The 26628-nt window shown below is 39.7% G+C and overlaps 1 protein-coding gene across 2 annotated transcripts in view; it reads right to left on the bottom strand.

Moving 5' to 3' along the window:
- Positions 1-26628, bottom strand: part of DOCK10 (dedicator of cytokinesis 10) — a 196293-nt gene that overhangs the window by 64893 nt on the left and 104772 nt on the right. For both annotated transcript variants that reach the window (XM_035006994.1, XM_035006995.1), the window contains exons 12-24: positions 23444-23665; positions 23140-23262; positions 21661-21743; positions 16216-16338; positions 14219-14298; positions 12199-12386; positions 11625-11690; positions 9796-9888; positions 5379-5502; positions 5063-5184; positions 4617-4703; positions 1464-1556; positions 930-1048 (exon numbers count right to left, since the gene is read on the bottom strand). In XM_035006994.1, coding sequence (XP_034862885.1) covers positions 930-1048; positions 1464-1556; positions 4617-4703; positions 5063-5184; positions 5379-5502; positions 9796-9888; positions 11625-11690; positions 12199-12386; positions 14219-14298; positions 16216-16338; positions 21661-21743; positions 23140-23262; positions 23444-23665 — 1523 coding nt within the window. The remainder of the gene's footprint in view (positions 1-929; positions 1049-1463; positions 1557-4616; positions 4704-5062; positions 5185-5378; positions 5503-9795; positions 9889-11624; positions 11691-12198; positions 12387-14218; positions 14299-16215; positions 16339-21660; positions 21744-23139; positions 23263-23443; positions 23666-26628) is intronic.

The following is a 26628-nucleotide window of genomic DNA, read 5'->3' as shown; positions in this document are numbered from 1 at the left end:
TATCTATCTATCTATCTATCTATCTATCTATCTATCTATCATCTATCTAACATCATCTATCATCTATCTATCTAACATCATCTATCTATCATCTATCTATCTATCTATCTATCATCTATCTGTCTAACATCATCTATCTATCATCTATCTATCTATCATCTATCTATCTATCTATCTAACATCATCTATCATCTATCTATCTATCATCTATCTAACATCATCTATCTATCATCTATCTATCTATCTATCTATCTATCTATCTATCTATCATCTATCTATCTAACATCATCAATCTATTATCTATCTATCTATCTATCATCTATCTATCTATCATCTATCTATCTATCTATCATCTATCTAACATCATCTATCTATCATCTATCTATCTATCTATTGTCTATCTATCTATCTATCTATCTATCTATCTATCTATCTATCTAAAATTTTAACAGACTAGGAGTTACCAGGGCTAAGGGTGGGGGCTGGGGACATGAGGGAAGTAATTGTGTGTATAAAGGGCATCCGTGGTGATGGAAGTGTTCCCTATTCTGTTTCTATCAATTTCAATATTCTGGTAGTGATACTGTGCTACAGTTTTGCAAGATGGTGCCGTTGGTAAACTGGGTAAAGGGAACATGGGATCTCTCTGCATTATTTCTCATGACTGCATGCAAATCTATAATGATCTCAAAATAAAAAGCTTAATTAAAAAACAAAAGAAAAAGTTAAAAAAGAGGTCTAAAACTTTATCCAAATGATAAAAACAGATTTGAAGGCAAGAACTCAAGAGTGAAAAAATACTTAAAATTTGAGACACGTGTTCAAGTGAAATGCAAGCATGAATAAGTGAGTGGCCATTCAGTTATCATCACAGTTTTGTGCAATCACAAACTGTAAGATCTCTTCTCCTAAGACCATGGGAGAGATACCTGGTCACAGTCGTACTTATTTCGTCTTCTTCATTCTGTACCAGCACCTTGAAGAGCTGATTCAAGATTATGGGCAGAAAACTCATGATTGCGTGAATCTTTTCCACATTCAGTAAGTTCTGCAGTAAGTTAGTGGGAGAAAAAGGGCACTGATTAAATTTAAAGCACGTTCTGCTGATGTATTTCAGAACTCAAATATGAACACTCTAGCTCACCTCTACCTGGCTTTATCCTTCATTGCACTTAGCATGGCACACGGCATGGGGACATAGTTGCAAGGCCCCGATATGCAATTACCTAATTTAAAATCAATTGATTCTGATTTGCAATCATTTTTATTTTGGAAAAAAACCTGATGTTTGTTTGTAAACAACAGGCAGAAACGGTTTAGGAATTGAGAAATAACCATGCACTCTCTGCATTGGTAAGGCTTTTAAAAATTGTCTCTTAGTTTGCTACTCATTGGAAACTGTCAATGTCTCGCTTGCCTGTTTCTGCCCTAGAAACATGGAAACTATTTGCATATCATGTTACCTTACAAGAGCGGATGAAATTCGAGGTAGGTGACTGAGACATATCTTTCTCTCTTTTTTGGCACTGTTGGAAAAATGCATTCACACGGGGATCCTGAAACAGCGAAGAAAGTGTTTAATTCTGATGACACATAAGCTATATAGAAATTATGGTGATGGAGGGTGAGTATTTCTGGAGGACAGATGCCTCGATGAGCAGGTGCTTTATCAAGGAGTCGAGTGATGGCTTTGTAAGTGTGCTTTTCTTCTCGGCCACATGACAGGGGCTGGAGAAGCACTTCTCTTGGCTCTTCCCCACCCCCCCATTTTTTTTAAATTGCCTTTTTTCTTTTCTTTTTTTTTTTTTTTTAAAGATTTTATTTATTTATTTGACAGAGAGAGAGACACAGCAAGAGAGGGAACACAAGCAGGGGGAGTGGGAGAGGGAGAAGCAGGCTTCCCGCCGAGCAGGGAGCCCGATGCGGGGCTCGATCCCAGGATCCTGAGATCACGACCTGAGCCGAAGGCAGACGCTTAACGACTGAGCCACCCAGGCGCCCCAAAATTGCCTTTTTTCATCTTCCTGTTTTTTTCCACAGACTTTTATGTATTTTTCTTACATATTTCTTAACATACATGAGAAGGTGTACTCTTAATATGCACGGGGATATTTTCAGACTTACAATGCCTGAGCTAGTAAAAAATTAGAAAGTTCACACTAACCTGATGAGATAAAACCGATTTGTATCCTTTGTTATGGGCTGAATTGTGTCCTCCCACAATCCATATGTTGAAGTCCCAACTCCCGGGACCTCAGAATGTAACCATATTTAGAAATAAGGTCTTTAAAGACATAGTTATGTTAAATTGAGGCAGTTAGGGTGGACCCACTCCAATATGACTGATGTCTCCATAAAACAGGAAATTTAGGGGCGCTGGGTGGCTCCGTCAGTTAAGCATCTGAGCCTTGATTCAGCTCAGGTTTTGATCTCAGGGTCATGAGTTCAAGACCTCCCTACTTAAAAAAAAATTAAGGAGGAAATTTGGACACACAGATAGACACTAGTCATGTACTGGCATAGAGGAAGAGACCGTGAGAGGACCCAGGAAGAAGATGGCCACCTACACGTCCAGAAAAGAGGCCTCAGAAGAAAGCAACCCTGCCAACACCTTGATATTGGTCTTCTGGACTCCAGAATGGGGAGAACATAAATTTCTGTTGTTTAAGCTGCCCAGTCTGTGGTATTTGTTACAGCGGCCTGAGTATGCCCTTTAATGCTATTTCCTGAAGAGGGCGGCACCTTAGAAATTCTCTAAGATCTGAGCTGAGGGTCAGAATTATATAGTCAGAAAGTGAGACACAGAGTTTTAGTGGAGATACACATTTAGGATATTTCTCTGGAATGTGTTGATTCTAGAAGGACATCTGTGATTTAGGTTTCCCTCGGTTCTGGTGTGTGTGTGTGTGTGTGTTTGTGTGATACTTATTAATCTATCTGACAATTATTCATTGAAAGCTGACTACATGCCAGGCCCTTGGCAGGCATGGAGGACAGCGTGGAGGCCCAGGAAAACCCAGTCCCTTCCTCTGTGGTCCTCCCATGATGCCAGGGAGACAGGCACGATACCGCCATGTCAACACATGCCTACTCGATCACAGGTAAGTGCTTCACAGGAAAGCAGGGTGCCACGTGGGTGTACGACAAGATGACACAGCATGTCTGAGGGGTCAGGGAATAGGAGAGGCTTCTTTGAGAAAGTGACATTTGAGCCAACGTCTGAAGGACGGGTGGGACCTGACCAGGCCGACGCAGGGAGGGGAGGGAGAGAGAGAGAGATTGATCACTGAGCTTAACTGGGCTCAATGAAGGACGGATGTGTCCCGCCAGGGCAACGAGCCTGTGGGCAGTGGCAGCGGATGCAGAGAAAGGTGAGTGGTGATGAGTCAGAGAGACACCTGGCCTGTTGGGAGGAAAGCAGCTGGGCATGTGAGGAAGACAGATTGGTATTCTGAGGTATATAAAGGCAGGATTGGGTGGGGAAGGACCATTCTGTGGGACTTGAGGAATTTGGGTAGAGTTCTGGGGAAGAGGGCTCAATTTGGCTTGAGGCACCAGAGGTTATGGAGAGAAATTCTGAAGCAGTATGTATGTAATACCTGGATGATTTCTTTTCTCTTAGCAAGTGAGTATTAGCAACACACTGAATTTAAGAAAGGAGAAATAGTTTGTGTACTTAATGATTTGCTTTGTACTTTATAACTGGTATCATGAAAGTCCTCACACTGGGGTAAAATCAGCTGTCTCGCAGGGGAAGCGGTGTGTCTGTGGTAATTTAGCAACAGCAGTAAGAACATTTGTGTAGCATTTTGCAGTTCCTGAGATATTTTCACATGTGGTTTCTCATTTTGGTCCTTCCCACAACCTTGGCAGATATTATTGTCACCATTTTTCTGGTGACAAAATAAAGACCTCAGGGGTGAGGCAACTTGTGCAGGATCACTGAGGAAGAATTTGGTGAAGGAGACTCTCCAGTGCAGTTCTGCCAACATCATGGTCACCAACATCAGGAGCACCGGTTAGGCACTGGGAATCAGAGTTAGTTTTTTTTTTTTTTTTTAAGATTTTATTTATTTATTTACAGAGAGAGAGAGAGAGAGAGAGAGCACAAGTAGGGGGGAGGAGCAGAGGGAGAGGGAGAAGTAGACTCCCCACTGAGCAAGGGGACTGATGCAGGACTCGATCCCATGACCTGAGCTGAAGGCAAACACTTAACCGGCTGAGCCACCCAGGTGCCCTTCAGACTTAGTTTTGAGGAAAGATCCAAAGTTTTTCATTTTGAGGTAAAGATCCAAAGTCTTTCACTCCGACTTTTCCCATTTTTAACACTTGGATGTTGTCAGTGGAAGCAAACCATATTTCCAGGGGGGCATCATCCACAGACATACACGTCTGGTATTCTAGGTTGCAGTTTATGGCCCCAGGGCTGAAGGGTTGGGCATTCTATCTCTCCTGGGAGATGCATAAAGTTATGCCTCTATTCTTCCTTTGCAATTCTCAATCACCTGGCCCTCTGACAACTTGGGAAATGGTGAGTCCCCTCCTCTAAATACAAGAGCCCCCTGAGGATTCTCCGTGTTAGAGCAGATGCTGAGATCTCAGGACAACACACTCACCTGAGTGTTCACTGTGGATACCACAAATGTCGATACTTTGAAGAGTGGTTTGCCACCATCAACCCACTTCACGTCACTCCCACCGTGCTGTAAAAAAGAGTGCGGTAATTGGAGAAAAGAAAACAAACAGGTTATATAGCTTGTGTTAATTTGCCATCCTGATCCATTCACCTTATATGACCCTAGAGATGCAAAATAAAAGATGCAATACATTTGACAATATTGGTGAGGGAGACCAATGTGATATCAGGGGGCCATTCTAATGGATCATTTCTACTGGCCACAAACCAAACAAGACCTCTGAAATATTGTAGGTACGCAACTCACCACTACAATGGATGCATACACTACAGTCCTTGGGTTCATTTAAATAACAGACAGAAGATAACCTCATGCCATTTAGCTCATGTATTTTTTTTTCTCTTAAATTATACATCACTCAGTACCTTTCCGCTTGCAGAGTCTTGAAAGCTTAAATAATTAGGAGGCAGGCTTGTTGCTATTGGGATATTGTATTCTTGAGAAGCTATCTGATCATGTTTCATCAGGGGAAGCCAAGCATATCCAACTGTGCAAAGGAAGAACGAAGAGAAAACTTCTGAGTACAAACCTCCATGGTGAGGGGTAAAAACAAAGTTACTTGTCACTTATGAATAGAACACTTCACTAAAAAAATTTAATAAATGGGAGCTTTAAAATACTCTCCAGTTCAAGTCACACAGATGACACGTAATGCTGTCTCAGATCACGTCCTGTCAGTACCTGATGTTTCCAGGGTCTCCTTTTTCTTGGCATTAGCCTTGGCATTTATGTCACAAGTGATATGATAAAAAGAAAACAAAATATGGTGTTTCTCATGGAGCTGTGTCGGGAGCTCAATTTTTACCTGCAAGGAAAGAGATAATAGCCAGACTGAGATGAAACTCATTTGCCCCAGGTAGGGTAAGACAAAGCCTAGGCACCTCAGCCTTCTAAAAATTCTTTCACTGAAACTGAGGACCACGTTTCATAGTTAGTGTTAAAAGTACCGATTTCGGGCGCCTGGGTAGCTCAGTCGTTAAGCGTCTGCCTTTGGCTCAGGTCATGATCCTGGGGTCCTGGGATCGAGTCCCACATTGGGCTCCCTGCTCGGCAGGAAGCCTGCTTCTCCCTCTCCCACTCCCCCTGCTTGTGTTCCTGCTCTCACTATCTCTCTCTCTGTCAAATAAATAAATAAAAATCTTAAAAGAAAAAAAAGGTACCGATTTTACTCTCAATGAATATCCGTCCTGCTAGCAGTCACGTGTTAAGGGGCTGATATTTTTACTTCTTTATTGTGGTGGGTGATGATAATTTAGAATGCCTGGTATTTGTCATTTGATAATGTACTAGTAGAGAATGGATTAAGCACACACACACACGCACGCACGCACACACAAACACACACACAGACTAACTGTAGGGTGTCAAAAAGACATCGATCGAAGACCTATCATCAAGGAACGTACACTGAGTGAACTGAGCCTTTGCCTCTTGCAGTGTGTTCATGGGCTAATGCATGAGCATCGCTTGGGAGCTCATTAGAAATGCACAATCTTGGACACTGCCCCAGACACATGGAAACAGAATCTGCATTTTAATAAGATGCCCAGGCGACTCATAGGCACAGTGTTGAGAAACATGGCAGCAGGGAATGATGTAACTTAAGCACAGAATCTATCCCTTTTTAAAAAGAACAAAAAATAGATAAAGTGTGTTATTGTGGTAACCAAGTAATGAGCTGTTTTGAGGAGACGTCATGCTGTAGCTACATAAAGAATACTTCCGAATAAATATAAACCATAAAATTGATATACGTTAAAAATAGACGTAATGGGGGCGCCTGTGCGGCTCAGTTGTTAAGCGTCTGCCTTCGGCTCAGGTCATGATCCCAGGGTGTTGGGGTCGAGCCCCGCATCGGGCTCCCCGCTTTGCGGGAAGCCTGTTCTCCCTCTCCCTCTGAAGCTCCCCCTGCTTGTGTTTCCTCTCTCGCTGTGTCTATCTCTGTCAAAATAAATAAATAAATAAATAAAATCTTAAAAAAATAGACGTAATGAGGAGCCTGCTCCATCCTCTTAAGAAGAAATGTTTTGACAACCTCTATATTTTATAGTGCTTTTCAGTTTCCAAACCTCTGAAACATATGTTGTGAAGTAGGATGATACAGAGGTAGGAACTGAGTTGAGAGATGGTTACAGGGCTTTGACTCACTAGGAGTGTGTGGTCTAGTCAGTAATAGAATCTTCCAGGATGAGAAACCATGTTTTTTGATACCTACTTCACGCTGGAATCTCAGGATTCTGTGCATGTAAGCTGCATTCACCCCAATATCAACAACTAGGTAGTTTCCAGAATGGTCAAGCAATAAGGTGTTAGAAAACCATGCAGATTATCTGCCACCTTCTTTATGAGACTCTTTGTGCATCTACCCATCCAGCACATATTTTCACATTGTTCAGGAAAGGATTTATTACATTGATTTTCAAAATGTTATGCCTGGAACAGCAACATCAGCATCATCTGGAAACTTGTTCTAACAAGTACCATGCCAATTTTCAGGCCCCGTTTCAGACATATGGAATCCAAAAATCTGGGGCGGGTTACAGTAATTGGTGTTGTAACAAGCCTTCTGGGTAATTCTGATGAAGGGTAAAATTAGAGAGCTTTTCAGTTAGAATGGTTTACAAGCCTACATGTTCTTTATATACCAGTATGTTAACCTGGTAACAAAGGCTGATGTACATTTAAGAATATACAGTACTTAGCCATGTACCAGAAAGAAATTTTCTTTTTCTTAGCTAACATAAAGAGCATACGGGAATGCAATATGCTCTCAAGAATTCCAGTTAATTATGAATGCAAACATCCTTCCTTTAAATACTGCAAATATTTACATTACAACAGCGCCTTGAAAGAATTTCTATCAATTTTTGCAATTAACGTAACCTTAGTTTTGAGTCTACACTGCAGAGTTCACTGGGCTTTCATTATATACATGTTCTCCTGTGGAAAAGTCCATGGCTTTTATAAGAATTCTGGGAAACACACATGAGCAAGAGAGATTAAAAGCCAGAGTTAATAGTGAGAATATCTTTTTTTTTTTTTGAAAAAAAATCTTATATGACTACAGAGAATACATCTTTCAGAGGGGCTTTTCCAAGGGGTCAACCAATATAGTAAATATTCTATAACATGGTGGTAGCTCTGTACCTTAATTTTTTTTTTTCATCTTCTGTCCTGAATTTATAGGGAACAAAGTTTAAGAGCATTAAATGGATGTGGAGGAGGGAGATAAGGTCAAGGGAAGTCTGTGGTTTCACTGAAGTTCCTTTAATTAGTTTTAAAATGATTGATGTGGAATAAGGTGTGGTAGGCAGAATAATAGCCCCCCAAAGATGTCCTCCCTGCCCTAATCTCCAGAATCTGTGAACAGGGTAAAAGGGATTTTCGAAAGTGATGAAATTAAGGATTTTAAAATGGAAAGATTACGTTGGATTAACATGGGTGCCCAATGTAATCACAAAGTCCTTATTGGAGGAAAGTCAGAGTCAGAGATGTGAGAAAGGAAGTGGAGGTCAGAGTGAGGAAACTTCTGCAAGAGGGTCACCAGCCAAGGCCTGTGGAAGCCTCTAGAAGCTGGAAAAGGCGAGGCAAGTGGCCTCCCCTAAAATATCCAGAAGGAATGCAGGCCTGTTGACACCTTGATTTCAGCCCCGAGGGACTCATTTCAGAGTTATGACCTCCAGAACTATATGATAATGAACTAGGGTTTTTCTAAGCCACTAAACTGTGGTGATTTACTATAGCAGTCGTAGGAAACTCATGGAAAGATGCGATATTTTCAATCCCCAACACCATATCAGCAGGTTGCATTAGTTGACTTTTGCTTTGTGGTCAGAAATTAAATTTAATCACTAACACTTGTTTGTCTGAATCTCTTTATAATACAAGCTGACATGCGTAGAGTAATTTACCATTGGCCCGACTGTTTTTTTTTCACACGTTTTAGAGCAGAGTGGTATAGCTTGAGGCCCTGGAGTCATGTGGCCTGGTCTGAATTCTGATTATTGCTTATTAGTGGTGTGGCCTTGGCAAAGTTACTTCTCTGAGTCCCAGTTTCCCTATCCATGAAACAGGAAAGTTAATTTTATGTCAGTTTGACTGGGCTAGCAGGATGCCCAAATACCCAGTTGAACATTATTTCTGGGTGTGCCTGCGAGGATGTTTCTGGAAGAGATCAGCATTTGAGTTTGAAGACTGAGTAAAGCAGATGGCCTTCCCCAGCATGGGTGTTCATCATCCAATCTGAGGAGGGCCTGAATAGAACAAAAAGGCAGGAGGCTGAATTCTCTCTCTGCCTGACTACTTGAACTAGAACACGGATCTTCTCTGTCTGCCCTTGGTGCCCCCTTCAGACCAGAACTGGAATCTACATCATAACCTCGCTGGCTCTCAAGCCTTCCAACAGTACCGCTGGCTTTCCTGGGTCTCAGGCTTGCTGATGGAAGATCATGGACTTCTTGTCTGCATAATGACGTGAGCCAATATCTCATAATAAATCCACCCATCTATACATCTATATCTCCCCCTATTGGCTCTGTTTCTCTGGAGAACACTCTGGGAATTGAGATGATCCATATATGCCATATATAGCATGGTGTCTGGCACATAATAAGAGAGTTTCAGGAGTTGGCCACGGTAGGTCTTATTCCATGCCACACTCAGAGATGTGATCACTCAAGATCACTCAAGGGGATAGGTCATAAGCCATAGTGTTGGTTCATACTTGGTCTATTCCTATGTTCTTTCCATTTTGACAAGAAATGCAGCTATTAATTGGTAAAGCTATCTAACACAATCTTTATTATATTGAATAATGAAATAAAAGAAAAAAAATTATTCTGACTTGAAAAGAATGATATCATAAAAACATTGTATTTTTGAAGGGTGATCCTGTGCTGAAACATCTGGATTTGCAACGTAACTCCTGGAGCAACTGTCAATTAACATAGTTTCTAAATCTCAGTTCAGTAAATATCACCCAAGACATGTCCTCAGTCTGAGATGTGGTCTAGAGAGAGTGTTTATCTTTGTGCATTACCTGACCCACTCACTCAGCTTTTTAGGAGATCCTGGGTGGCAGTGGAGGCCTGGCCCTTACCTCATCGGAGAAATCCGGATTCTGGGAATGGTGCAGAACTGCTGTGTGGGCCGCTGAGGTGAAGAGAGGCCCTCCAGGTTTTCCATAAATACACTGTTTAAAAAGTTATGAGTTGAATGATTATGAGTGTCTGAAATTAACCCTCAGCACACAAAAAAGTCACAACTCTTCAGTTACCAATCCTGGAACAAGGATGAATTTTGTGATAACTTGCCAGGCTTAACTGATATCTAATTAACCTTGAACTTCTTGCACCCACTGCCTTGTATTTCTTATACCAGGGTGCTGCTGAAGAAAATCTGAAGGCTTTAATTTATTATGTAGCTATCACATCAACCTGAATTAGTTTGTTACTTTTGATTACCAGGAGATAAGAGCTAAATTGTTCAATTCTGATTCCTGCAAGGTGGCCTCTTAAAGGGGCCCATGGTATCCAGCTCTGGTTTGGAGTTTAAGGCAATCATTCGTGGGTGACCACAAGGTTTGGTTGGACCCCAGCCCCTGACATGTCAGCTCCCAACCAAGAATGCTGAGCTAGAAGGATAGGGCTCGTTCCAGGCTCCACCATATTGCATTGCTATTCTACCCCAGCCCACAGTCAAGCCAGGGGATGTCATATGGTACTTCCTAGGCACGCAGCTTCAAAGTTCCCTTAGCCCAAGGCTCAGGGGCCCTCTTCTGGAGTCTGCTGTATCTCTGTGTGATCCTTTAGAAGGCAATGACACAGGAGACCCATTCACCTGCTATTATTCCTCTTTGCTAGAATTTTCCTCATAAACATCGTACTAGCAGGCCTGCCGTGCTTGCCATCTGGTCATTGCCTTTGTTTGAAAATTCCATTTTGCTTTAATTTTTCTCTCCGATGCTAACTGATGTTACTGTGGAACTTGGAAACTATGGAGACTGACAGTGGCTCAAGAATATTTTAAAGAACTCTTTCTCCCCTGCACGATTCATTCAATCACTCAGATCGATTCTCCTTCTTCTGAATCATGCTACGAACCTTCTTGGTACAGAGAACACGACTGGTACCTGACAGAGCGCTTTAAGAGATTATCTCAGATAATTGTGGGGCTTAGTTAGAAATGGGCTTTGTCCTTTACTATTCCATCCCTCTGATTCATTCAAACTGGGAAGATCTGACCACAGGCACACTAAAAATAATTTTCCCCTCTTTTTATGGGTTACTCTATGTTGTTTGAAGTCCTTAAAATAAAAACAGTATATATCAGAGATGAACTCTGAAAAATGACATCTAGTTGCACTTTTGGAGGTTGAAAAACACAGTTCATACAAACCTTGTAGTCTTATGTGTTTTATTAAATCATGTGATCAACAACAGGGACCAACTTCCCCGAGCCATCTCCCGGCTCCTTGGGCAGCAGGCCACATGCTCCTTCCATGGATGTGAGCATCCCATGGGCTCGCTGCCCTAGCCGCTGGGCCAACATGCTGCAGCCCTTCGGCACAGGCCGCTCGAGGGCCACCTGGGATGTGGCATTTTAAATCAAGCATGCTGCTGAATTGAGAGGCAGGCTCTTTGAAAAGGGCAGAGTCTTGCAGAGGGGAATCTTTGCATTTATTTCACACTAGAGTAGTTTCCTTTTTCCCAAGTCATGAAAAGCTAAGCAGAACTATGAGACTGCATTTCTAATAGATCCGGTTAATGATGGCTATTAAATCAGGTACATTTTAGGAAATCTAACACAAATGTATTGACTTGCTCCTCTTTCAGTCACACTCAAATAAAAAGCTCCTTGGCAGTGAGGAGAACCTATTCACCTGCCTTCCCCCCCTGGGTGCCGTATTCCCTCGTGGACTTGGCTCACCTTCATGGGCTTGGCACCTTCTTCATCAGAATTTTTGAATTCAATGCACACGGTTATATTTCGAGCCTGGAATTACAGAGAGGGGAAAATGGAAATTGTAATTTCCTGGTAAATAACACCAAAAAACCCAACAATCCTAGTGTCTAAAATAAGTAGCTTCTAATTAAATCTGAAAAATGTAGAATACCCAACACTTTCTTGTGACATTATCCATAGTGCTCAGAAATAGCAGAAGGACTTGGAGATATTATTTAAAAGGGAAGAAAAAACTCACATCAAAAGGAAGTAGATATGCTATTTTCAGAGTATCTTAAGAAACTACAAAAAAAGAAGCCTAGAACAAAATAATTTAGGGCTGACTTTAGAAAGGATTATTAATATTTTATAAACTGTGCATCCTTAAACACTTTTAAGGTGAAACTCCTCACTGCCTCTTATTGAGCACGTTCTGCAAATGGATTTTTATTCCAAACTGTTGACCTATGATAATTTGTATTTGAACTTTCAAGAATCCATCTTAATATGATCTCAGTAGGGTGCAGAGAGAGCATAACGTTTCAGAAACATACCATACCTTGTTGAAACATTTCTGGCTATCATACTTGAGGTGCCTGGGGTAAATGTAAATTTGATTTTTGTATACTCTATAAGGACGGCAGTACTTTGTTGAGTCGTAAATAAATTCTTCCACCTCGACTGTGGGTTCTGGTTGAGCTGTCACATCGAAAGGCTTGACAGGGATAAAGGACGATGTTACACAGTCTTTAAAAATCAGAAAATAAGAGTTTGTCATTTAATGTGATTGTTTAAGGTGAACAATACTTAACATATTTTAAAATGAATCCACTTGAAATAGAAACTCTGTATTTGCAAAGGAATTTATGTTAAATTATGCAAGCACGAAAAATTTGTAGGAGGTAGGGATGATAGATAATCAAACCATTTAACATCAAAATTGATGTCTCAAAAAATTGGTAAATCTTTTGGATGGATTTATAACTATTTTCTTTTTGCATTAAGCTTCACATGAAAACTAAATTTCAACTGATGATTCTCTGAGCACGCTAACCACGTATTACAAGATAAGGATTAATCCACTGGCCTTTACCTAACATTATAAAAATAATACAGATATGGACAGAACAATCTTTGTCCAATGGGTCTATTATGGATAGTACCTAATGGATTGATAGTAAGTTTTCCCCATGGAATGATTTCACGATACAGGCCTGCAGCCCTCCCTCTGCATTATTTGATATAATTTATTCTATTTTTCCTTTCCAGTTTTTACAATCTTGAAAAATCTAGCCTTATAGGAACAGCCTAAGGAAAATAAAAAAGACAATTTGAAGTTTGTAAATCAAAACGTCTGTCACTAAATAGCTTGGGGGCTGATGTTGTGGTCACGGGAAGACAGAAGGCCTTCTACTTTCCTTTACCCCATCTGGAATTTTCCTGTGTTCAGAAAAGCAAAATGGTTAGCTAAATACGCTTGGGAATCAGATTACAGTTTTTTTTCCCCCCCAAATCAATTATAATATTTTTATTATATGTTCAAATTTCTCTAATGTCCTATATTCATTTCAAAGAGAATATTTTATCTTTCTCTTTCGTTATTTTTCTTTTCTGTAGGTAATAAAAGACAGACACATCTCACAAATCAGGTAGAGGAAATGGCTTAGTTTATTCTCTGCTTTTCTACACCAATCAATATAAAAGTGATTTGGAACCATGGTTAAAATGCTCATTTTATTTCATGTTAAAATGATTTGTAGAAAAATTATAAGAATGAAAAACTTAATAGTGCTAATGGTAATTCAAATATCCTATGGTAATAATCTTTTCTCTCTCTCTCTGTAGTTCATTTTAGGATGCCTTTATTCATTCTTTGCATCACTAAGAAAGTCACTAAAAGGCAGAATCAGAAGTAACAAAACAAAAAAAAACCAATCTTGTCACTTACGAAATAAATTCTGAAATTCTTATTTATAAGTTAATAAAAGGTCCTTCTAAAATTCAAATTTTCACTGACATAAATAGGACTTTTAAAAAAGATACATGCTCCCTGTGTAATAACAGAGTCTAAAAATATTCCAGCGATAATTACAAGGTGACCACTTGGGGGGCTACCCACACATAGTGTTTAGAGCAATCCTGTGGCACACAGTATGGGGGAACCAGCCCAGTATATTAAGTCAGAGGAACTGGATAGAATATAAATCCCCCCATTATGATTACTGACATTCTGAACCTGACATTTCTCATTTACAACTCTTCAGGGTTTTGAGGATTAAATGACATAATTTAATACCTTGCCGGGTGCATGGTGCATACCAGATACACATTAGTTTACACTGAATATGGTTCCTGTCCTATCATACTGATAGTCTGTCTTAACGGAGAAACAAGAAGGCCCAAATTTCTATAAGATAATGAATTCCACTTATCCCAAAATTTGAGAAAAAAACTCACAAAGTTTTGTAACTAACCAACTATCCAACCAACCAACGAATCAACCAACCAACCAACCATCCAACCAAAAGACCACTAACTATTTAGAACTCTACAAGCAAACCATGACATCATCATCATACTTGGATGTTCCAAAGGAATGTTGTCAACAGCAATATCCAGGCTTCCAGGGATGGTCTGTGTTTTGCTTACTCTGTCAGCCCTGTGAAAGTAGGGAACAGAAACACACACACGCACACACACACACACATACTGAATTATTCTAGTTGTCCAGAAAATGAGTCAACTGTAATTCTGAGCCTTGATAAGAGTAAACAGTACAACCCTAAACAACCTTGTGAATGATTTCATTTAGCTGGTTTTATATTGAAAACTAAAATTTATGTAATATTGCCAATAAAAACAGAAATCAGTGAGGGGTCAAGTTACAGATATTCTGAAGAATGTTTTAGGTTTATTTGCACCTTATTTCAGGTAACATTTATATAAATGGCCAAACAAGTAAAATAGTAAATACGGTAAATAGATCGTTTGTTAATAAAAAGTTCTAGTATTTGAACTGGCTTAAGTGATTTTACTTTCCTGAAGACTCTTAAGAAGTCTTGAGGACAAGGCTGGTCGTTGCTACAGTTGCTAAGTGGACAGTCTGCTTGTTCCCTCTTCACCAACAATCAAGGACAAGGAGCCTTTTCCTGACTTTGGTTCTTCTGCCATTCCCCTGCTTCGTGAATGTGTTCAGACACCCTCTCACCACCTATCCCTGTCCCCACATTCACTCCAGTTCTCCACCTCTCTACCCAACCAAACCTTCTGACCTATTGTCCTTTTGCAGTAAGGTGAAAGTTCCTTGAAACTGATAACAATTTCAAGTGTTATCCCTTCTAGAAGACCTAACAGGAAGAATAATTATAGTGGTGGGTCCAACCCAGCTCTTCCCAGTGTGTGAGAGCTGACTGTTAAATTTTCAATCCTGCAGGTGTCAGGGGAGTAAAAGTTTAAAGGTAAATTGCTTATCATGAGAGATCTTATCATCACCAGATGTTGAATGCGTGGTGATACATTTAAAAAATGCTGTGGCTTTTATAAAGTTTTTCTTCTTTTAACTTTCATTGTCTTTTCCAAAATGAATTTGAATGATAGAAATAGTATGAATTATTGTATTCACAGCAATGAATTGCTCTGTGGAATTTCAAAACATAGTTCTAAAATTCCTTAACACTCCTATTTAGAGGTGTCTGTATCTCCTTTCTTTGAATCTAGGCTGTATGACAGCTTGACAGTATATTATGGCAGAAATGCCACAGGGACAGTTTCAGGGCCCTGGCCTTAAGAAACTGGTAGTGATCACTTTCTGTCCCTTGGGACACTTACTCTTAGAACCCAGCTATCCTTCCATGAGGAAGCCATAGTATTTGATGGAGAGGCTCCTATGGAGAAGAACCAAGGTCTCTAGTCCACAGCTCCAGCTGAGCTCCCAATCAACAGCCCATGTCAACTTGCCAGTCATTGAATGAGCCGTCTTGAATGTGGATCCTCTGTCTCCAGTTGACCTCTGCCAGCTGATGCCATGTGCAGAAAAGACAAGCCCTCCTTACCTAACCATGTTTAAATTATGGACTCTGGAGGGGCGCCTGGGTGGCTCAGTTGGTTAAGCGACTGCCTTCGGCTCAGGTCATGATCCTGGAGTCCCGGGACCGAGTCCCGCATCGGGCTCCCTGCTCAGCAGGGGGTCTGCTTCTCCCTCTGACCCTCCCCCCTCTCATGTGCTCCCTCATTCTCTCTCTCTCAAATAAATAAATAAAATCTTTAAAAAAAATAAATTATGGACTCTGGAAAGTAAGTGATGTTGTTCTTTTAAGCCACTAAGTTTTGGGGTGATCTGTTACATGGCAATAATAGTTAACTGACATGGTTTCACACTCCTTCCATATAATTCTAGCAACTTTACTTTTGTTGTGTCATTCAGGCATATGTGAGTTCATCTGTAAAGCATCTACTTTCCGGAAGAGTTTGGACATTCGAGAATCAGGTAATCAAATACTGTTTATGCAGAGTTAATAAATCAATAGCAGCAATGTAGCTGATTCATGTTAATTTCAAGAGTATCCAAAAACCCTACCTTCTGTAATCTGACACTAGTTTTAGCAGGTCTTCTGTTGAAATCTTGCTACTTTCTTGTCTATACAACGGTGAAAATCTTGAGTCTCTGTCCACATTTCCCTGGTTGTCCTTAAATACTGATCTGAAAGAAAATGATATTTGTTCAGGTTGGCAGGTGAAAATTGTTTACCAAGTTGTATTTTTAAGGTGACCAATGATTCAATTTCCCATTTGTAGTGGAAGAAACTCCAGGAACTAATGAAATAAAAAAGACAAGAAAACTTCTTAGACAAAAGTTTCATTTAAACACTATCTTTGTTATCTTTAATTCTTTATTTTCAATTCAATATTTATAGGGACAGCAGCCCACTTATATTACATTTATTTATGATTTAGTAACATATCAAACCTTGGAGTATTAGGGGAGGAATAAGAACAGGTTAGTCCTTTTTTTTTTTATTATTTTCTGGGCAAGCCAGGGCCACCTCAGTTTGGGTGGTGCCATCAGAATTTACGAATAGTGGAAAAGGGATAAGGTTGTGTGTGTGTGGGTCTAGAGGGCCAGACTCCTGAAACACTTTCTTAAATTTTAGGACAGAGACAAAGATCAAATGAAGAACACTTGAGTCAGAATTTTGTATTAAATTAATTAATGCCATTTATTTTTTTCCTTGGTCCATTTCATTGGAACTAGATAGATTTAGTTAGAACACACAAATTGTTTCTGTCCAAATAGTATAGTAATATCAGGCAATACAAGGAAGTATACATAGCACACTTAAGGTTATTATTTCTTCCCCATAATTAATCATATTCCATGCCTATCAAAAAAAAATTAGACCTGTGTGTAATTAATTTTTCATTAATGTTAGAGAGCTGCTGAAATTTTATTTCTTCTAACTTAAGGAACTTGACTAGACTATTTCATTACTCCTTAAATTAACCAAAGATTTCAATACACAGGCTGAAGTGGCCATTTAGATAGATATCTGATCGAAGAGCTTTAGTGTCAAATAATACAGAAAATGGGCCAGAATGATATTTTTAGACTGCTTCAATCTTTCTGCTCATTTTTCTCTGTTAAGTAGTCAGGGAAGGGGAAAAAGTTGCCGTATCAAATAACACTGGGGAAGCAGAATGAAAATACTTAACTCGAAGATAATTTTTATTTAAATATTATACAGGGCTTCTGTGTGCACGACATGTTAAAACCAACACGATGTATTTACAACACAGGAGGAGGTTGAACTGAGCTTGAGTAGTGTGTGTGTGTGCGTGCATGCGTGTGTGTTTTAATTAACCAGTCACTATAAATGTATCAATAAACGAGGGTTGTATAACTCTGCTTTTAGCCACAGCTCTGTCCTGGAAAGAGCTCACTTACATTGGACACATTGTAAAGAGAATGAAGAGCACAGCACCGTGGAGAAATACTGCTCACAGAGCCATACACACTGGCCTTGCTCAATAAATATGCTCACTGGCAAGAGAACAGAGAACTGATTCATTTACACAGATGGTTTCAGGGTGGCTGGGATGTTGTGCTTCGTTCCAGCTGCCACAGTTGGACAATGATAGTATAGGGTGAGGGTCTCAAAACCACGACATTTGGAGTATGACTGAAGAAAACGCACTGTTTAGCCTGAAGGAAAAGCGGCTTAGGTATCCCCGAGAGCCTCATTCCTAAGCAGCATGAATAGCTGTGACCCGTAGAAAGAATAGGGCATATTTTTTTGTGGTTAATGCAAGATAAAACATAAAAGTAATTGTTGCACTGTACGCCTTCTCTAAAGGTATAGATATAAGAATGAAATTGTTCTTTTAGTTTTGTTCAGTTTTAAAGAAAATCCAGGGTTGTGCACTGGTCCATTCAGAATGTCGTGTAAGAGGGATTTAAAAAAAAAAATCAGTCCTTGTGTGGATTTTGGCACATACGATTGTGTGGGCAATATATGTGGAAAGAGTTTCCTCTAACAACAAGACACATTGGGTGCGCCTGGGTGGCTCAGTTGGTTAAGCGACTGCCTTCGGCTGAGGTCATGATCCTGGAGTCCTGGGATCGAGTCCCGCATCAGACTTCCTGCTCGGCGGGGAGTCTGCTTCTCCCTCTGACCCTCCCCCCTCTCATGTTCTCTCTGTCTCATTCTTTCTCTCCAAATAAATAAAATCTTTTAAAAAAACAAAAAACAAAACAAAACAAAAAACAAGACATATTGGTAAGGCTTGACTTTCTCCCAAATCAAAGAGTGTAAAATACCCATTGTAGCCATCTGAATAGGTTCTCTTTACTTCCTCCAAGAATAACCTTTCTTTTTTTTTTTAAACCATAAAACAACAGTACAGCTGGTGCCAAAAATAAGAAAACACACCAAATTCATTTCAGAAAAAAATGTTCAGAGTGATGAACATCTGTGCATGCAGTAGTGGGTGGGATGGGTTGGATCTGGGTAAAAATATGGTCATAAGCTAAATTGTCTATTCTATGCTTTTTAATGGCAGTTGATTTTAAGGGCCGAAATGTTTTAGGGTACACTCAAAGCTATATTATTAGGCAAACTGCAGTCTAGAAAATATAGAAGGAAAAAACCTGGCCAGACAACCAGCATATCTAATAAAGGACTGAAATATGTCAGCAGGCTAGTTTATATCAAAACGGCTCGAGAGACCAAGAGCCCTCCTCTGATTCAGTCACCATTCATTTGAAGCAATTTCCACATTGTGAAGAGGAAATTAAAATCTTCTTTGGCTGGATCTTTTACTTATTTTTTGTGATTAGTTTTTCCAAGCGGTTTGACATGAAATCTTTAGAACTGTGCTGGTAACCATTTTTTTTCTCAGATGTCAGAGAGGTTTATGTATATGCAAGCTGTATGTTTATACACACAAATTGGTGGTGTCTCCTGTTTCCCAACCTACAACCAAACCACTCATCAGGCATTAATGTAGCATGAGCTTGTGGTTTTGTTGGCTTTCCTGTCCTGGACATAATTACTCCGATAGCCAGTAATATTGTCAGTCTCCCTTGAAACTTCATCTGTCATTCTTTCAGCATATTTTACTAGACAACTTCACAGTACAATTGTTACTTCTCCTTACAGCTCAGTAAGGGGTAATTCTTTCCCTTCTTTTCCCCACATTATTCTTCACTGTCCCGAATTTACCGGAAAGGGGAACTTGCCGAAAATATTATCTCCAAAGGTAACTTAATAATAATCATGTAAGAATAGTGACTGCTAACCATGACTGTATTTATTGGGTACATATCTGTACTCATCAATCCCTGCAACAATAAATTAGGTATTATCAGTCCTCTTTTGTACATTTGGAAAAAAAAAAATTGAGGTAAGGGCAGACTATGAGTACTTGTTTAAGTTCACTTGGCTACTAAGTAGAATTGAGATTTCAAAACCAGCTCTGGCTCTCAAATGCCTGCTTCTAAAACCTCACAAAAGTTCTGGATCCTTTAAGAGAAAATATGCTCACCATTGTAATTATGCTATATTTCACTCTTGCCAAGGGATACCTTGCCTCTACATGCCCCAACGGGTTTTCTTGGGGGAACTGAGAATACCTATCAATATGAGAAAATTTGGCCAGCAAATTAGAACTAGTTATCTTTTCTCTGGAAGCTCATGAGAAATAAAAACAATGAAATTCAACATAAAGCGTTCAGTATATTCAAATACTATCTATTCCATGCATTAGATGTGGGCATTAGCTGTCCCTGCAGGGAGAGAGACACAAGAGAGACAGAGTGTTATGGGTGATCTACTTTATGCCAAGTGCTTTTGTATCTGAGATTGCACCCATTGCCCACGAAGTGGGTGCTGTCAGCTTCGTTCTGTGGATGGGACCCTGAGACCCAGAGAGAAAACTTGCCTTAAGTTACCACTCATAAGTGGTGGCCTGATTTGGACCATGTCTGTCCAACTCCTGGGTCTGGTCTCTTTCTCCCTTACAACAGGGCTGCCTTAGGGCAAACTCATTCCTGGAGACCGTGTAAGTCTGTCTGCTCACGTTTCCCCCTTTCCCTTCCCATCCACCTGTCCCCAACTTCAAGGAACAACCTCAAAATGATAAAAAATACTGGTGGATTCACTCTGGTTATGCTCATCCCTGGGTATTGGGAGACCTGAAATGGCAAAAGTAACAAATTCTGCCTTCTTTCTGGATTTTAAAGTTACTGCCACTGGGACAATGTTACCAATACCCAAATGAGTACTTGCGAGGTTGTCTTACTTTGTAGCACTAACTTTTTAAAGTTCTTTGGTTTATATGTTGCTAATCTTTCTTCCTTAGGTCTGTGCCAGGCTTTTCCTCTTTTTAAATCTTATTTTATTTAAACTCAGTTAATTAATATATAGTGTATCATTAGTTTCAGAGGTAGAGTTCAGTAATTCTTCAGTTGCATATAACACCCAGTGTTCATTACATCATGTGCCCGCCTTACCGTTCATCACCCAGTTATCCCAACCCCCAGCAATCCCTTCCAGCAATCCTCAGTCTGTTTCCTATAGCCAGGAGTCTCTTATGGTTTGTTTCCATCTCTGATTTCGTCTTATTTTATTTTTCCCTCCCTTCCCCTACGATCCTCTGTTGGTACTATGCTAAGTGAAATAAGTCAATCAGAGAAAGGCAATTATCATATGATTTCACTCATATGTGGAATCCTCTTTTAAGAAATTCCACAAGGCAAAGAGATTGAGAAGGACAATAGGAATTGATCTTTAACCAGATCCAAAAAGCAATTCTTGTTCTTTATGTAGAGGTTATATGTCCAGGAGGATGATTCTACCCTCAGTGTCCACATAACTCAGCATTCCTAACAGAGAGTGAACTGGTACTGATATTTTGGCTATGCTAATCCGTAGCAAAATTAAAGAGAGTTTAGATGATCAAATTGATGGTTTCATCTGATGAAAATATGCAGCTGCATAAGAAATCACAATGCTTCCATCTGAATTTTATGCACGCCAAACTCTCAGGACTGATATAAGGTCAAGGGTTTATTGAACCAAATATGCATAATAAACAAGTTATGACTTCGATTCTACCAAGAAACCATAGCATATCTGGTCATGCACTCAAGTCATAGCTTCAATCTATTATAAGCTGTCTTACTAAATAGTCTGTAAGACACATGTTTCTGGGGAGCATTGAGTGTTTAAGAAGATGACCACAGTAATATTCTTCTAGGCGTTGATATATTAAAAATACTGGTGGGGGCGCCTGCATGGCTCAGTTGGTTAAGACTCTGCCTCTTGATTTTGGCTCAGGTCATGATCTCAGGGTCATAAGATCGAGCCCCATGTCAGGCTCTGCACTCAGCGAGGAGTCTACTCTCTCTCTCCCTGGGTCCCTCCCCACTGCTTGTATACCAGGTAGCAAAGAGATGTTCAAACTGAAGCTTCCAATGCAAATTATAAATTCATTACTGTTCTGTTGATTGTAGTTGTCAACCTACCTTACCGCCCAAGCAAAGGGCATGCGGTATCTTCCCAACTTGCTGAAGAACTGCCTGTTGGATTTTAGTATCTTTTGTGCATACTGAGGGAAAAATACATAAAAATAATGTTTAGAACACCTCTTTATAAACTGTCCAAGTAAAATGCTAATACATACTTTTCCAGATTATCTTACATTGAAACCCCGGAATTCTGCCTCACTGGCCTGCAGAGTCTGTCTGGTAAAGAGCCACATGCTATTCTCTGTGTTGGATCTACTGTATTGTGTTCTGGAATTTTCACTCTGCAAATTTCAAATATAGAAAATACCTTTGTCTTCTAATGCCAACTCCCCCCTTTTTTTTTCAGACTTGAAAGACCTTAAAACATTGAATGGAAACTGTTTTCAAATTTGCGCTCACAGTCTGTCTTATATTTTTATTCATGATGGCAGGGGTTGGCAAACTTGTTCTGCAGAGGGTCACACAGTAAATATACTGGGCTTTGTGGACCACATGGTCTATGTCGCAGCTTCTCAACTCTGCCTCTCTGCCTCTCTAGCAGGAAGGCGGCCATAGACAATCCATAAATGAATGAGTGTGACTGTGTAAATAAAACTTTATTCACAGAAACAAGTGCCAGGTGGATCTGGCTCACATATTGTAGTTTGCCAAACCCTGAATCTCATAAATATGCTTAACACTGCACTACATGGTTACACAAGTTTAAATTCAATGGTTAGTCATTCTTTCCCCAATGTATTTCTTTTGTGTGAAAAATACAGACTTTTAATATTTACTTTCTATTAAACAGTAACATTTGATTATTAAAGAAAATATGGTTATAGAAAAAAAAGGAAGAGGGGCGCCTGGGTGGTTCAGTCAGTTAAGCCTCCAACTCCTGATTTTGGCTCAGGTCATGATCTCAGGATAGTGAGATCAAGGCCCACGTCAGGCTCCACACTCAGCAGGAGTCTGCTGAAGATTCTCTCTCTCCCTCTCCTCCCACCTCATGCGCCCTCTCTCTCTCTAAAAAAATAAAATGATAGGTTTAAAAAAAAAGAAAAAAGGAAGAAAAAATTTCCCATAGTCCCACCATTCAAAGAAATTTCAGTATTTCTTCTTTCTTCACTTAGGTGTTAAAATAATTTTATATAGAATTATCTATCTTACTTTTTCACTTAGTTCATCATCAGTAAACTATGTATCCACTTGTTTTTAAGTCAGATTAATCCTAACTTTTCATTATTGCTAATACTTTGATCCTTGGAGTTAAAGTTTGTCCATATTTCAATTTATTTCTACTAATAGATTATCAGAAGTCAGTCAGAAACATAAACTAAGAATATATGCTTTCAAATTTTCCTGAGGGATAGTCATTTCACTAAGAAGTGACTATTTCTAGACCTACATTGTACCAAGCTTGATAATTCATCAAGGCAGGGTGGTTTTATATCTTGAAAGCAATTGAAATTATTTATGAAAAAGATTATGCATTACCTTGTTGGAGTCTGGATTCTTAATATAAGGTTCAGCACCACTCGCAATGTTCCCCATCAGTACTTTTTCGATTTTGGCCACAAAAACAATTTCAGAATGCGGATTGCTTACAGAAAATATAGCCTGTGTACAAAGAAAACAGCTAATAAGTAAGTAAGGAAGCATACTGAAGACATTTACAAAATTCCATTTTTTTTAAGGGACTGCTCTAAGGGAATTTTTATTTCAGAAACTGATGTAATCTTTTGGTGAGAACAACGAAACGAGCATTTTTGGTGCCATCGCAAGTAAACAAAAGTGCAACCTGCTTTGGAAATTTTAGCCATTCCTCTGGAAATCCTTTGACGTGAGGTTCTTCTGATTGTCTTGGAGTGACAGGGTCAATGTTTCCATTTTCCAACCCCACGGAAGACCCTGAGAGCATCTGCCTGACAGCAGTGTGATTTAGATCCACGTGGAAATCGGCAGAAATCTTCCTGCTGTCTCTGAGGTCATAAAGTGCCACACTCACAAAAAAAGGCTCAATCTGCAAGAAAAAGAAAGAACCAATTGTTCTGATATAAAATCATCACACCTGCAGTTTACCCTTTAGTATACTTTTTAAGAAAACAGTAGATAAACAACTACTATTTATATATAATATTTTTAATATCAATAATATATACCCAGTGGTAAGTGATCAACAGTTTTGGAGAAATATTCGGAGATTACCCCATGTCTTGATACTCACCAAACCCAACCTACCCTCTGTAACTCCCACTGGAATCAACCACCACTATGATGGCTACTAAGGGTGGTTTTCTAGTTCCATCATTCTTTCTACATTTATTCATTGATATTCTACTGTAATGATGAGCTTTCCCTTCTTTTTATTTATTTATTTATCCATCTATCTATTTATTTATTTATTTATACAAGTATAGACTCATGGATTACTACTATTTCATTCAACATATTTCAGTCTCTTATTATCATTATTTATAGTGATGCTCACATTGTTCCAGTTTGGCTAGAGGTAGCTCTTTTGTCTTTTTGGTAGATCCCCATAATTTGGGGGGACACTTCTTTACTTAACAAGATGTTCTAGGCTCATCTTATACTTTCAATGCTCCAGTCGTTTCTCCATATAGCCCTGCTTCCTTTCTGTGAGGGTGACATTTAGAAACCAAGAGCTCGGTGCTCATTATGCTCATTGTTACTGGGACACACCTACACATCTACACACACACACACACACATACACACGCACGTGTCCATACACGTAGCATTCACATCTACAATGATTTCTTTATCTCTATCTGTACATGAATATGTATGTATGTATTTATTTATTTTTTGAAAAAAGATTTTATTTATTTATTTGACAGAGAGAGACACAGTGAGAGAGGGAACACAAACAGGGGGAGTAGGAGAGGGAAGAACAGGCTTCCTGCTGAGCAGGGATCCCGATGTGGGGCTCTATCCCAGGACCCTGGGATCATGACCTGAGCCGTCAGCAGACGCTTAATGACTGAGCCACCCAGGTGCCCCTGTACATGAATATTTATTAAAAACTCATAAGTTCATGTTGAAATTTATATTTCCAATTCAAATCCAGAGGCTTCTTTCAAGCCTTTCCCCTATTCATATTTCATGTAACTCTTTCCTTCAATAGTGAAAATCTTGGCTCTTGTTATCATTGACCTATTATTTGTTCAATCAATTTACTTTCTGGTTCAAAGCAACCAGTCTCCCAACCATAGCTACCTTTTCTAATCGCCTCCTCTGTATCACCCTGCCCAGTGCCCCAGATCCTGGCAAGGCCAAGTGCAAGGTTTCTGTGCCTCCACATGGCTTTCTGCCCCCCATCACCTGGAGTTTTTACATGCTCCAAGGCTCTGCATGACTACTCCTCCCCCTCTCGCCACCATGCTAAGAAGGAAAGGGAAAATGTGAAATAAAGAGAAAAATGGGAAGAGAATGGAAGATGGGAAAGAAAAGGAAAGTTTCTTGGCTGAGTTTTTCTTTTTTAAAGATTTTATTTATTTATTTGAGAGAATGAGAGAGAGAGAGAGAGAGAGAGAGAGATCACAAAAGCAGTGGGGGCAGGAACAGACGGAGAGGGAGAAGCTGACTCCCTGCTGAGCAGGTAGCCTGCTGAGCAGGTAACCCATCTTGGGGTTTGGAGCTCGATCCCAGGACCCAGGATCGTGACCTGAGCTGAAGGCAGATGCTTAACCAACTGAGCCACCCAGGCATCCCTGGGTTGACTTTTTTTTTTTTTCAAGATTTTATTTATTTATTTGACAGAGAGAGACACAGTGAGAGAAGGAACACAAGCAGGGGAAGTGGGAGAGGGAGAAGCAGGCTTCCTGCTGAGCAGGGAGCCCGATGTGGGGCTCGATCCCAGGACCCTGGGATCACGACCTGAGCAGAAGGCAGACGCTTAACTACTGAGCCACCCAGGCATCCCTGGGTTGACTTTTAAAGAAGCAAAAATTAGATAAAGATGTGGTTAGAAGGGGCATCTATGGTCGGTTGAGTGACATGTACAAAGCCATAAAGTCATGAAAGAACATAAAGAACACAAAAGGATGCATTTGTGGGACATGCATTTAAGGAACATTAAGGAGGTACAACCAAAGGATGCAGAGGTCCACTGGGTGTCCTGGGTGCTTGGAGAGAAGTGTTCACAGGGGTACACATGCATAAAAGAAAAGTCCTAGGTTTGGGTATGTAACAAATTAAGGGGATGTCAATGACACTCACTGATATACATGATAAAGATACAGAGGTGAATTCTGGATGGTACATGCAGAGTCATCTATAGGACATTCCAATCACAGTTGGATATGAGTTTTGAGCTCAATGAGAGAAGCTGGGCTGGGGAGGCTCCTGTCTAAGCCATGAGATAAAGAGAAGAGAATCAGAATGGCATCCTGGGAAATATCAGCATGCAAAGGATTGAGATGGAGAAGGGAAAGCAGTTTATAAAGGAGACTGGAGAGTGGAGAGAGATTTAGAGAAAGCAAACGACAATTTTCATGCAGCCAGAGTATCATAGAAACCGAAGAAAGAGTCAAGAAAGAAGGAATTTTCAACTAGAAAACCATCAAATGCAACAGAAATTAAATAAAACAAGGACTGAGATAAATAAATATATGCAAATGTAATTCCATACATATTATACATATGTACATATATACACATATAATTACAACCACGAAAATAGATGTAATTACATATAATTAACTACAGGCTTCTAAAAATGGAATATGCTTACAAAAAACATTTTTACTTTTGTTTATGCTACTTAATTTTGAATGGATGCCTACCAGCATATGTTCTGTGGACAAGCAGGTTATATACAAAAATCACATTATGTTCATCATTGTACAGACTCACTCATGCTGGGGATTGTACTGAATGTTTAGTAGGTATCTCGTGGGCTTTGAAACATAGTAATATGGCTAGCTTATAACAAGGTTATTAGTGTAATTCCTTAATAAT

This window comes from Mirounga leonina, unplaced genomic scaffold (assembly GCF_011800145.1).
Source record: "Mirounga leonina isolate KUSES-001 unplaced genomic scaffold, KU_Mleo_1.0 Mir_151, whole genome shotgun sequence".
Classification (NCBI taxonomy): domain Eukaryota; kingdom Metazoa; phylum Chordata; class Mammalia; order Carnivora; family Phocidae; genus Mirounga; species Mirounga leonina.
This window is presented reverse-complemented; position numbering and strand designations above follow the sequence as displayed.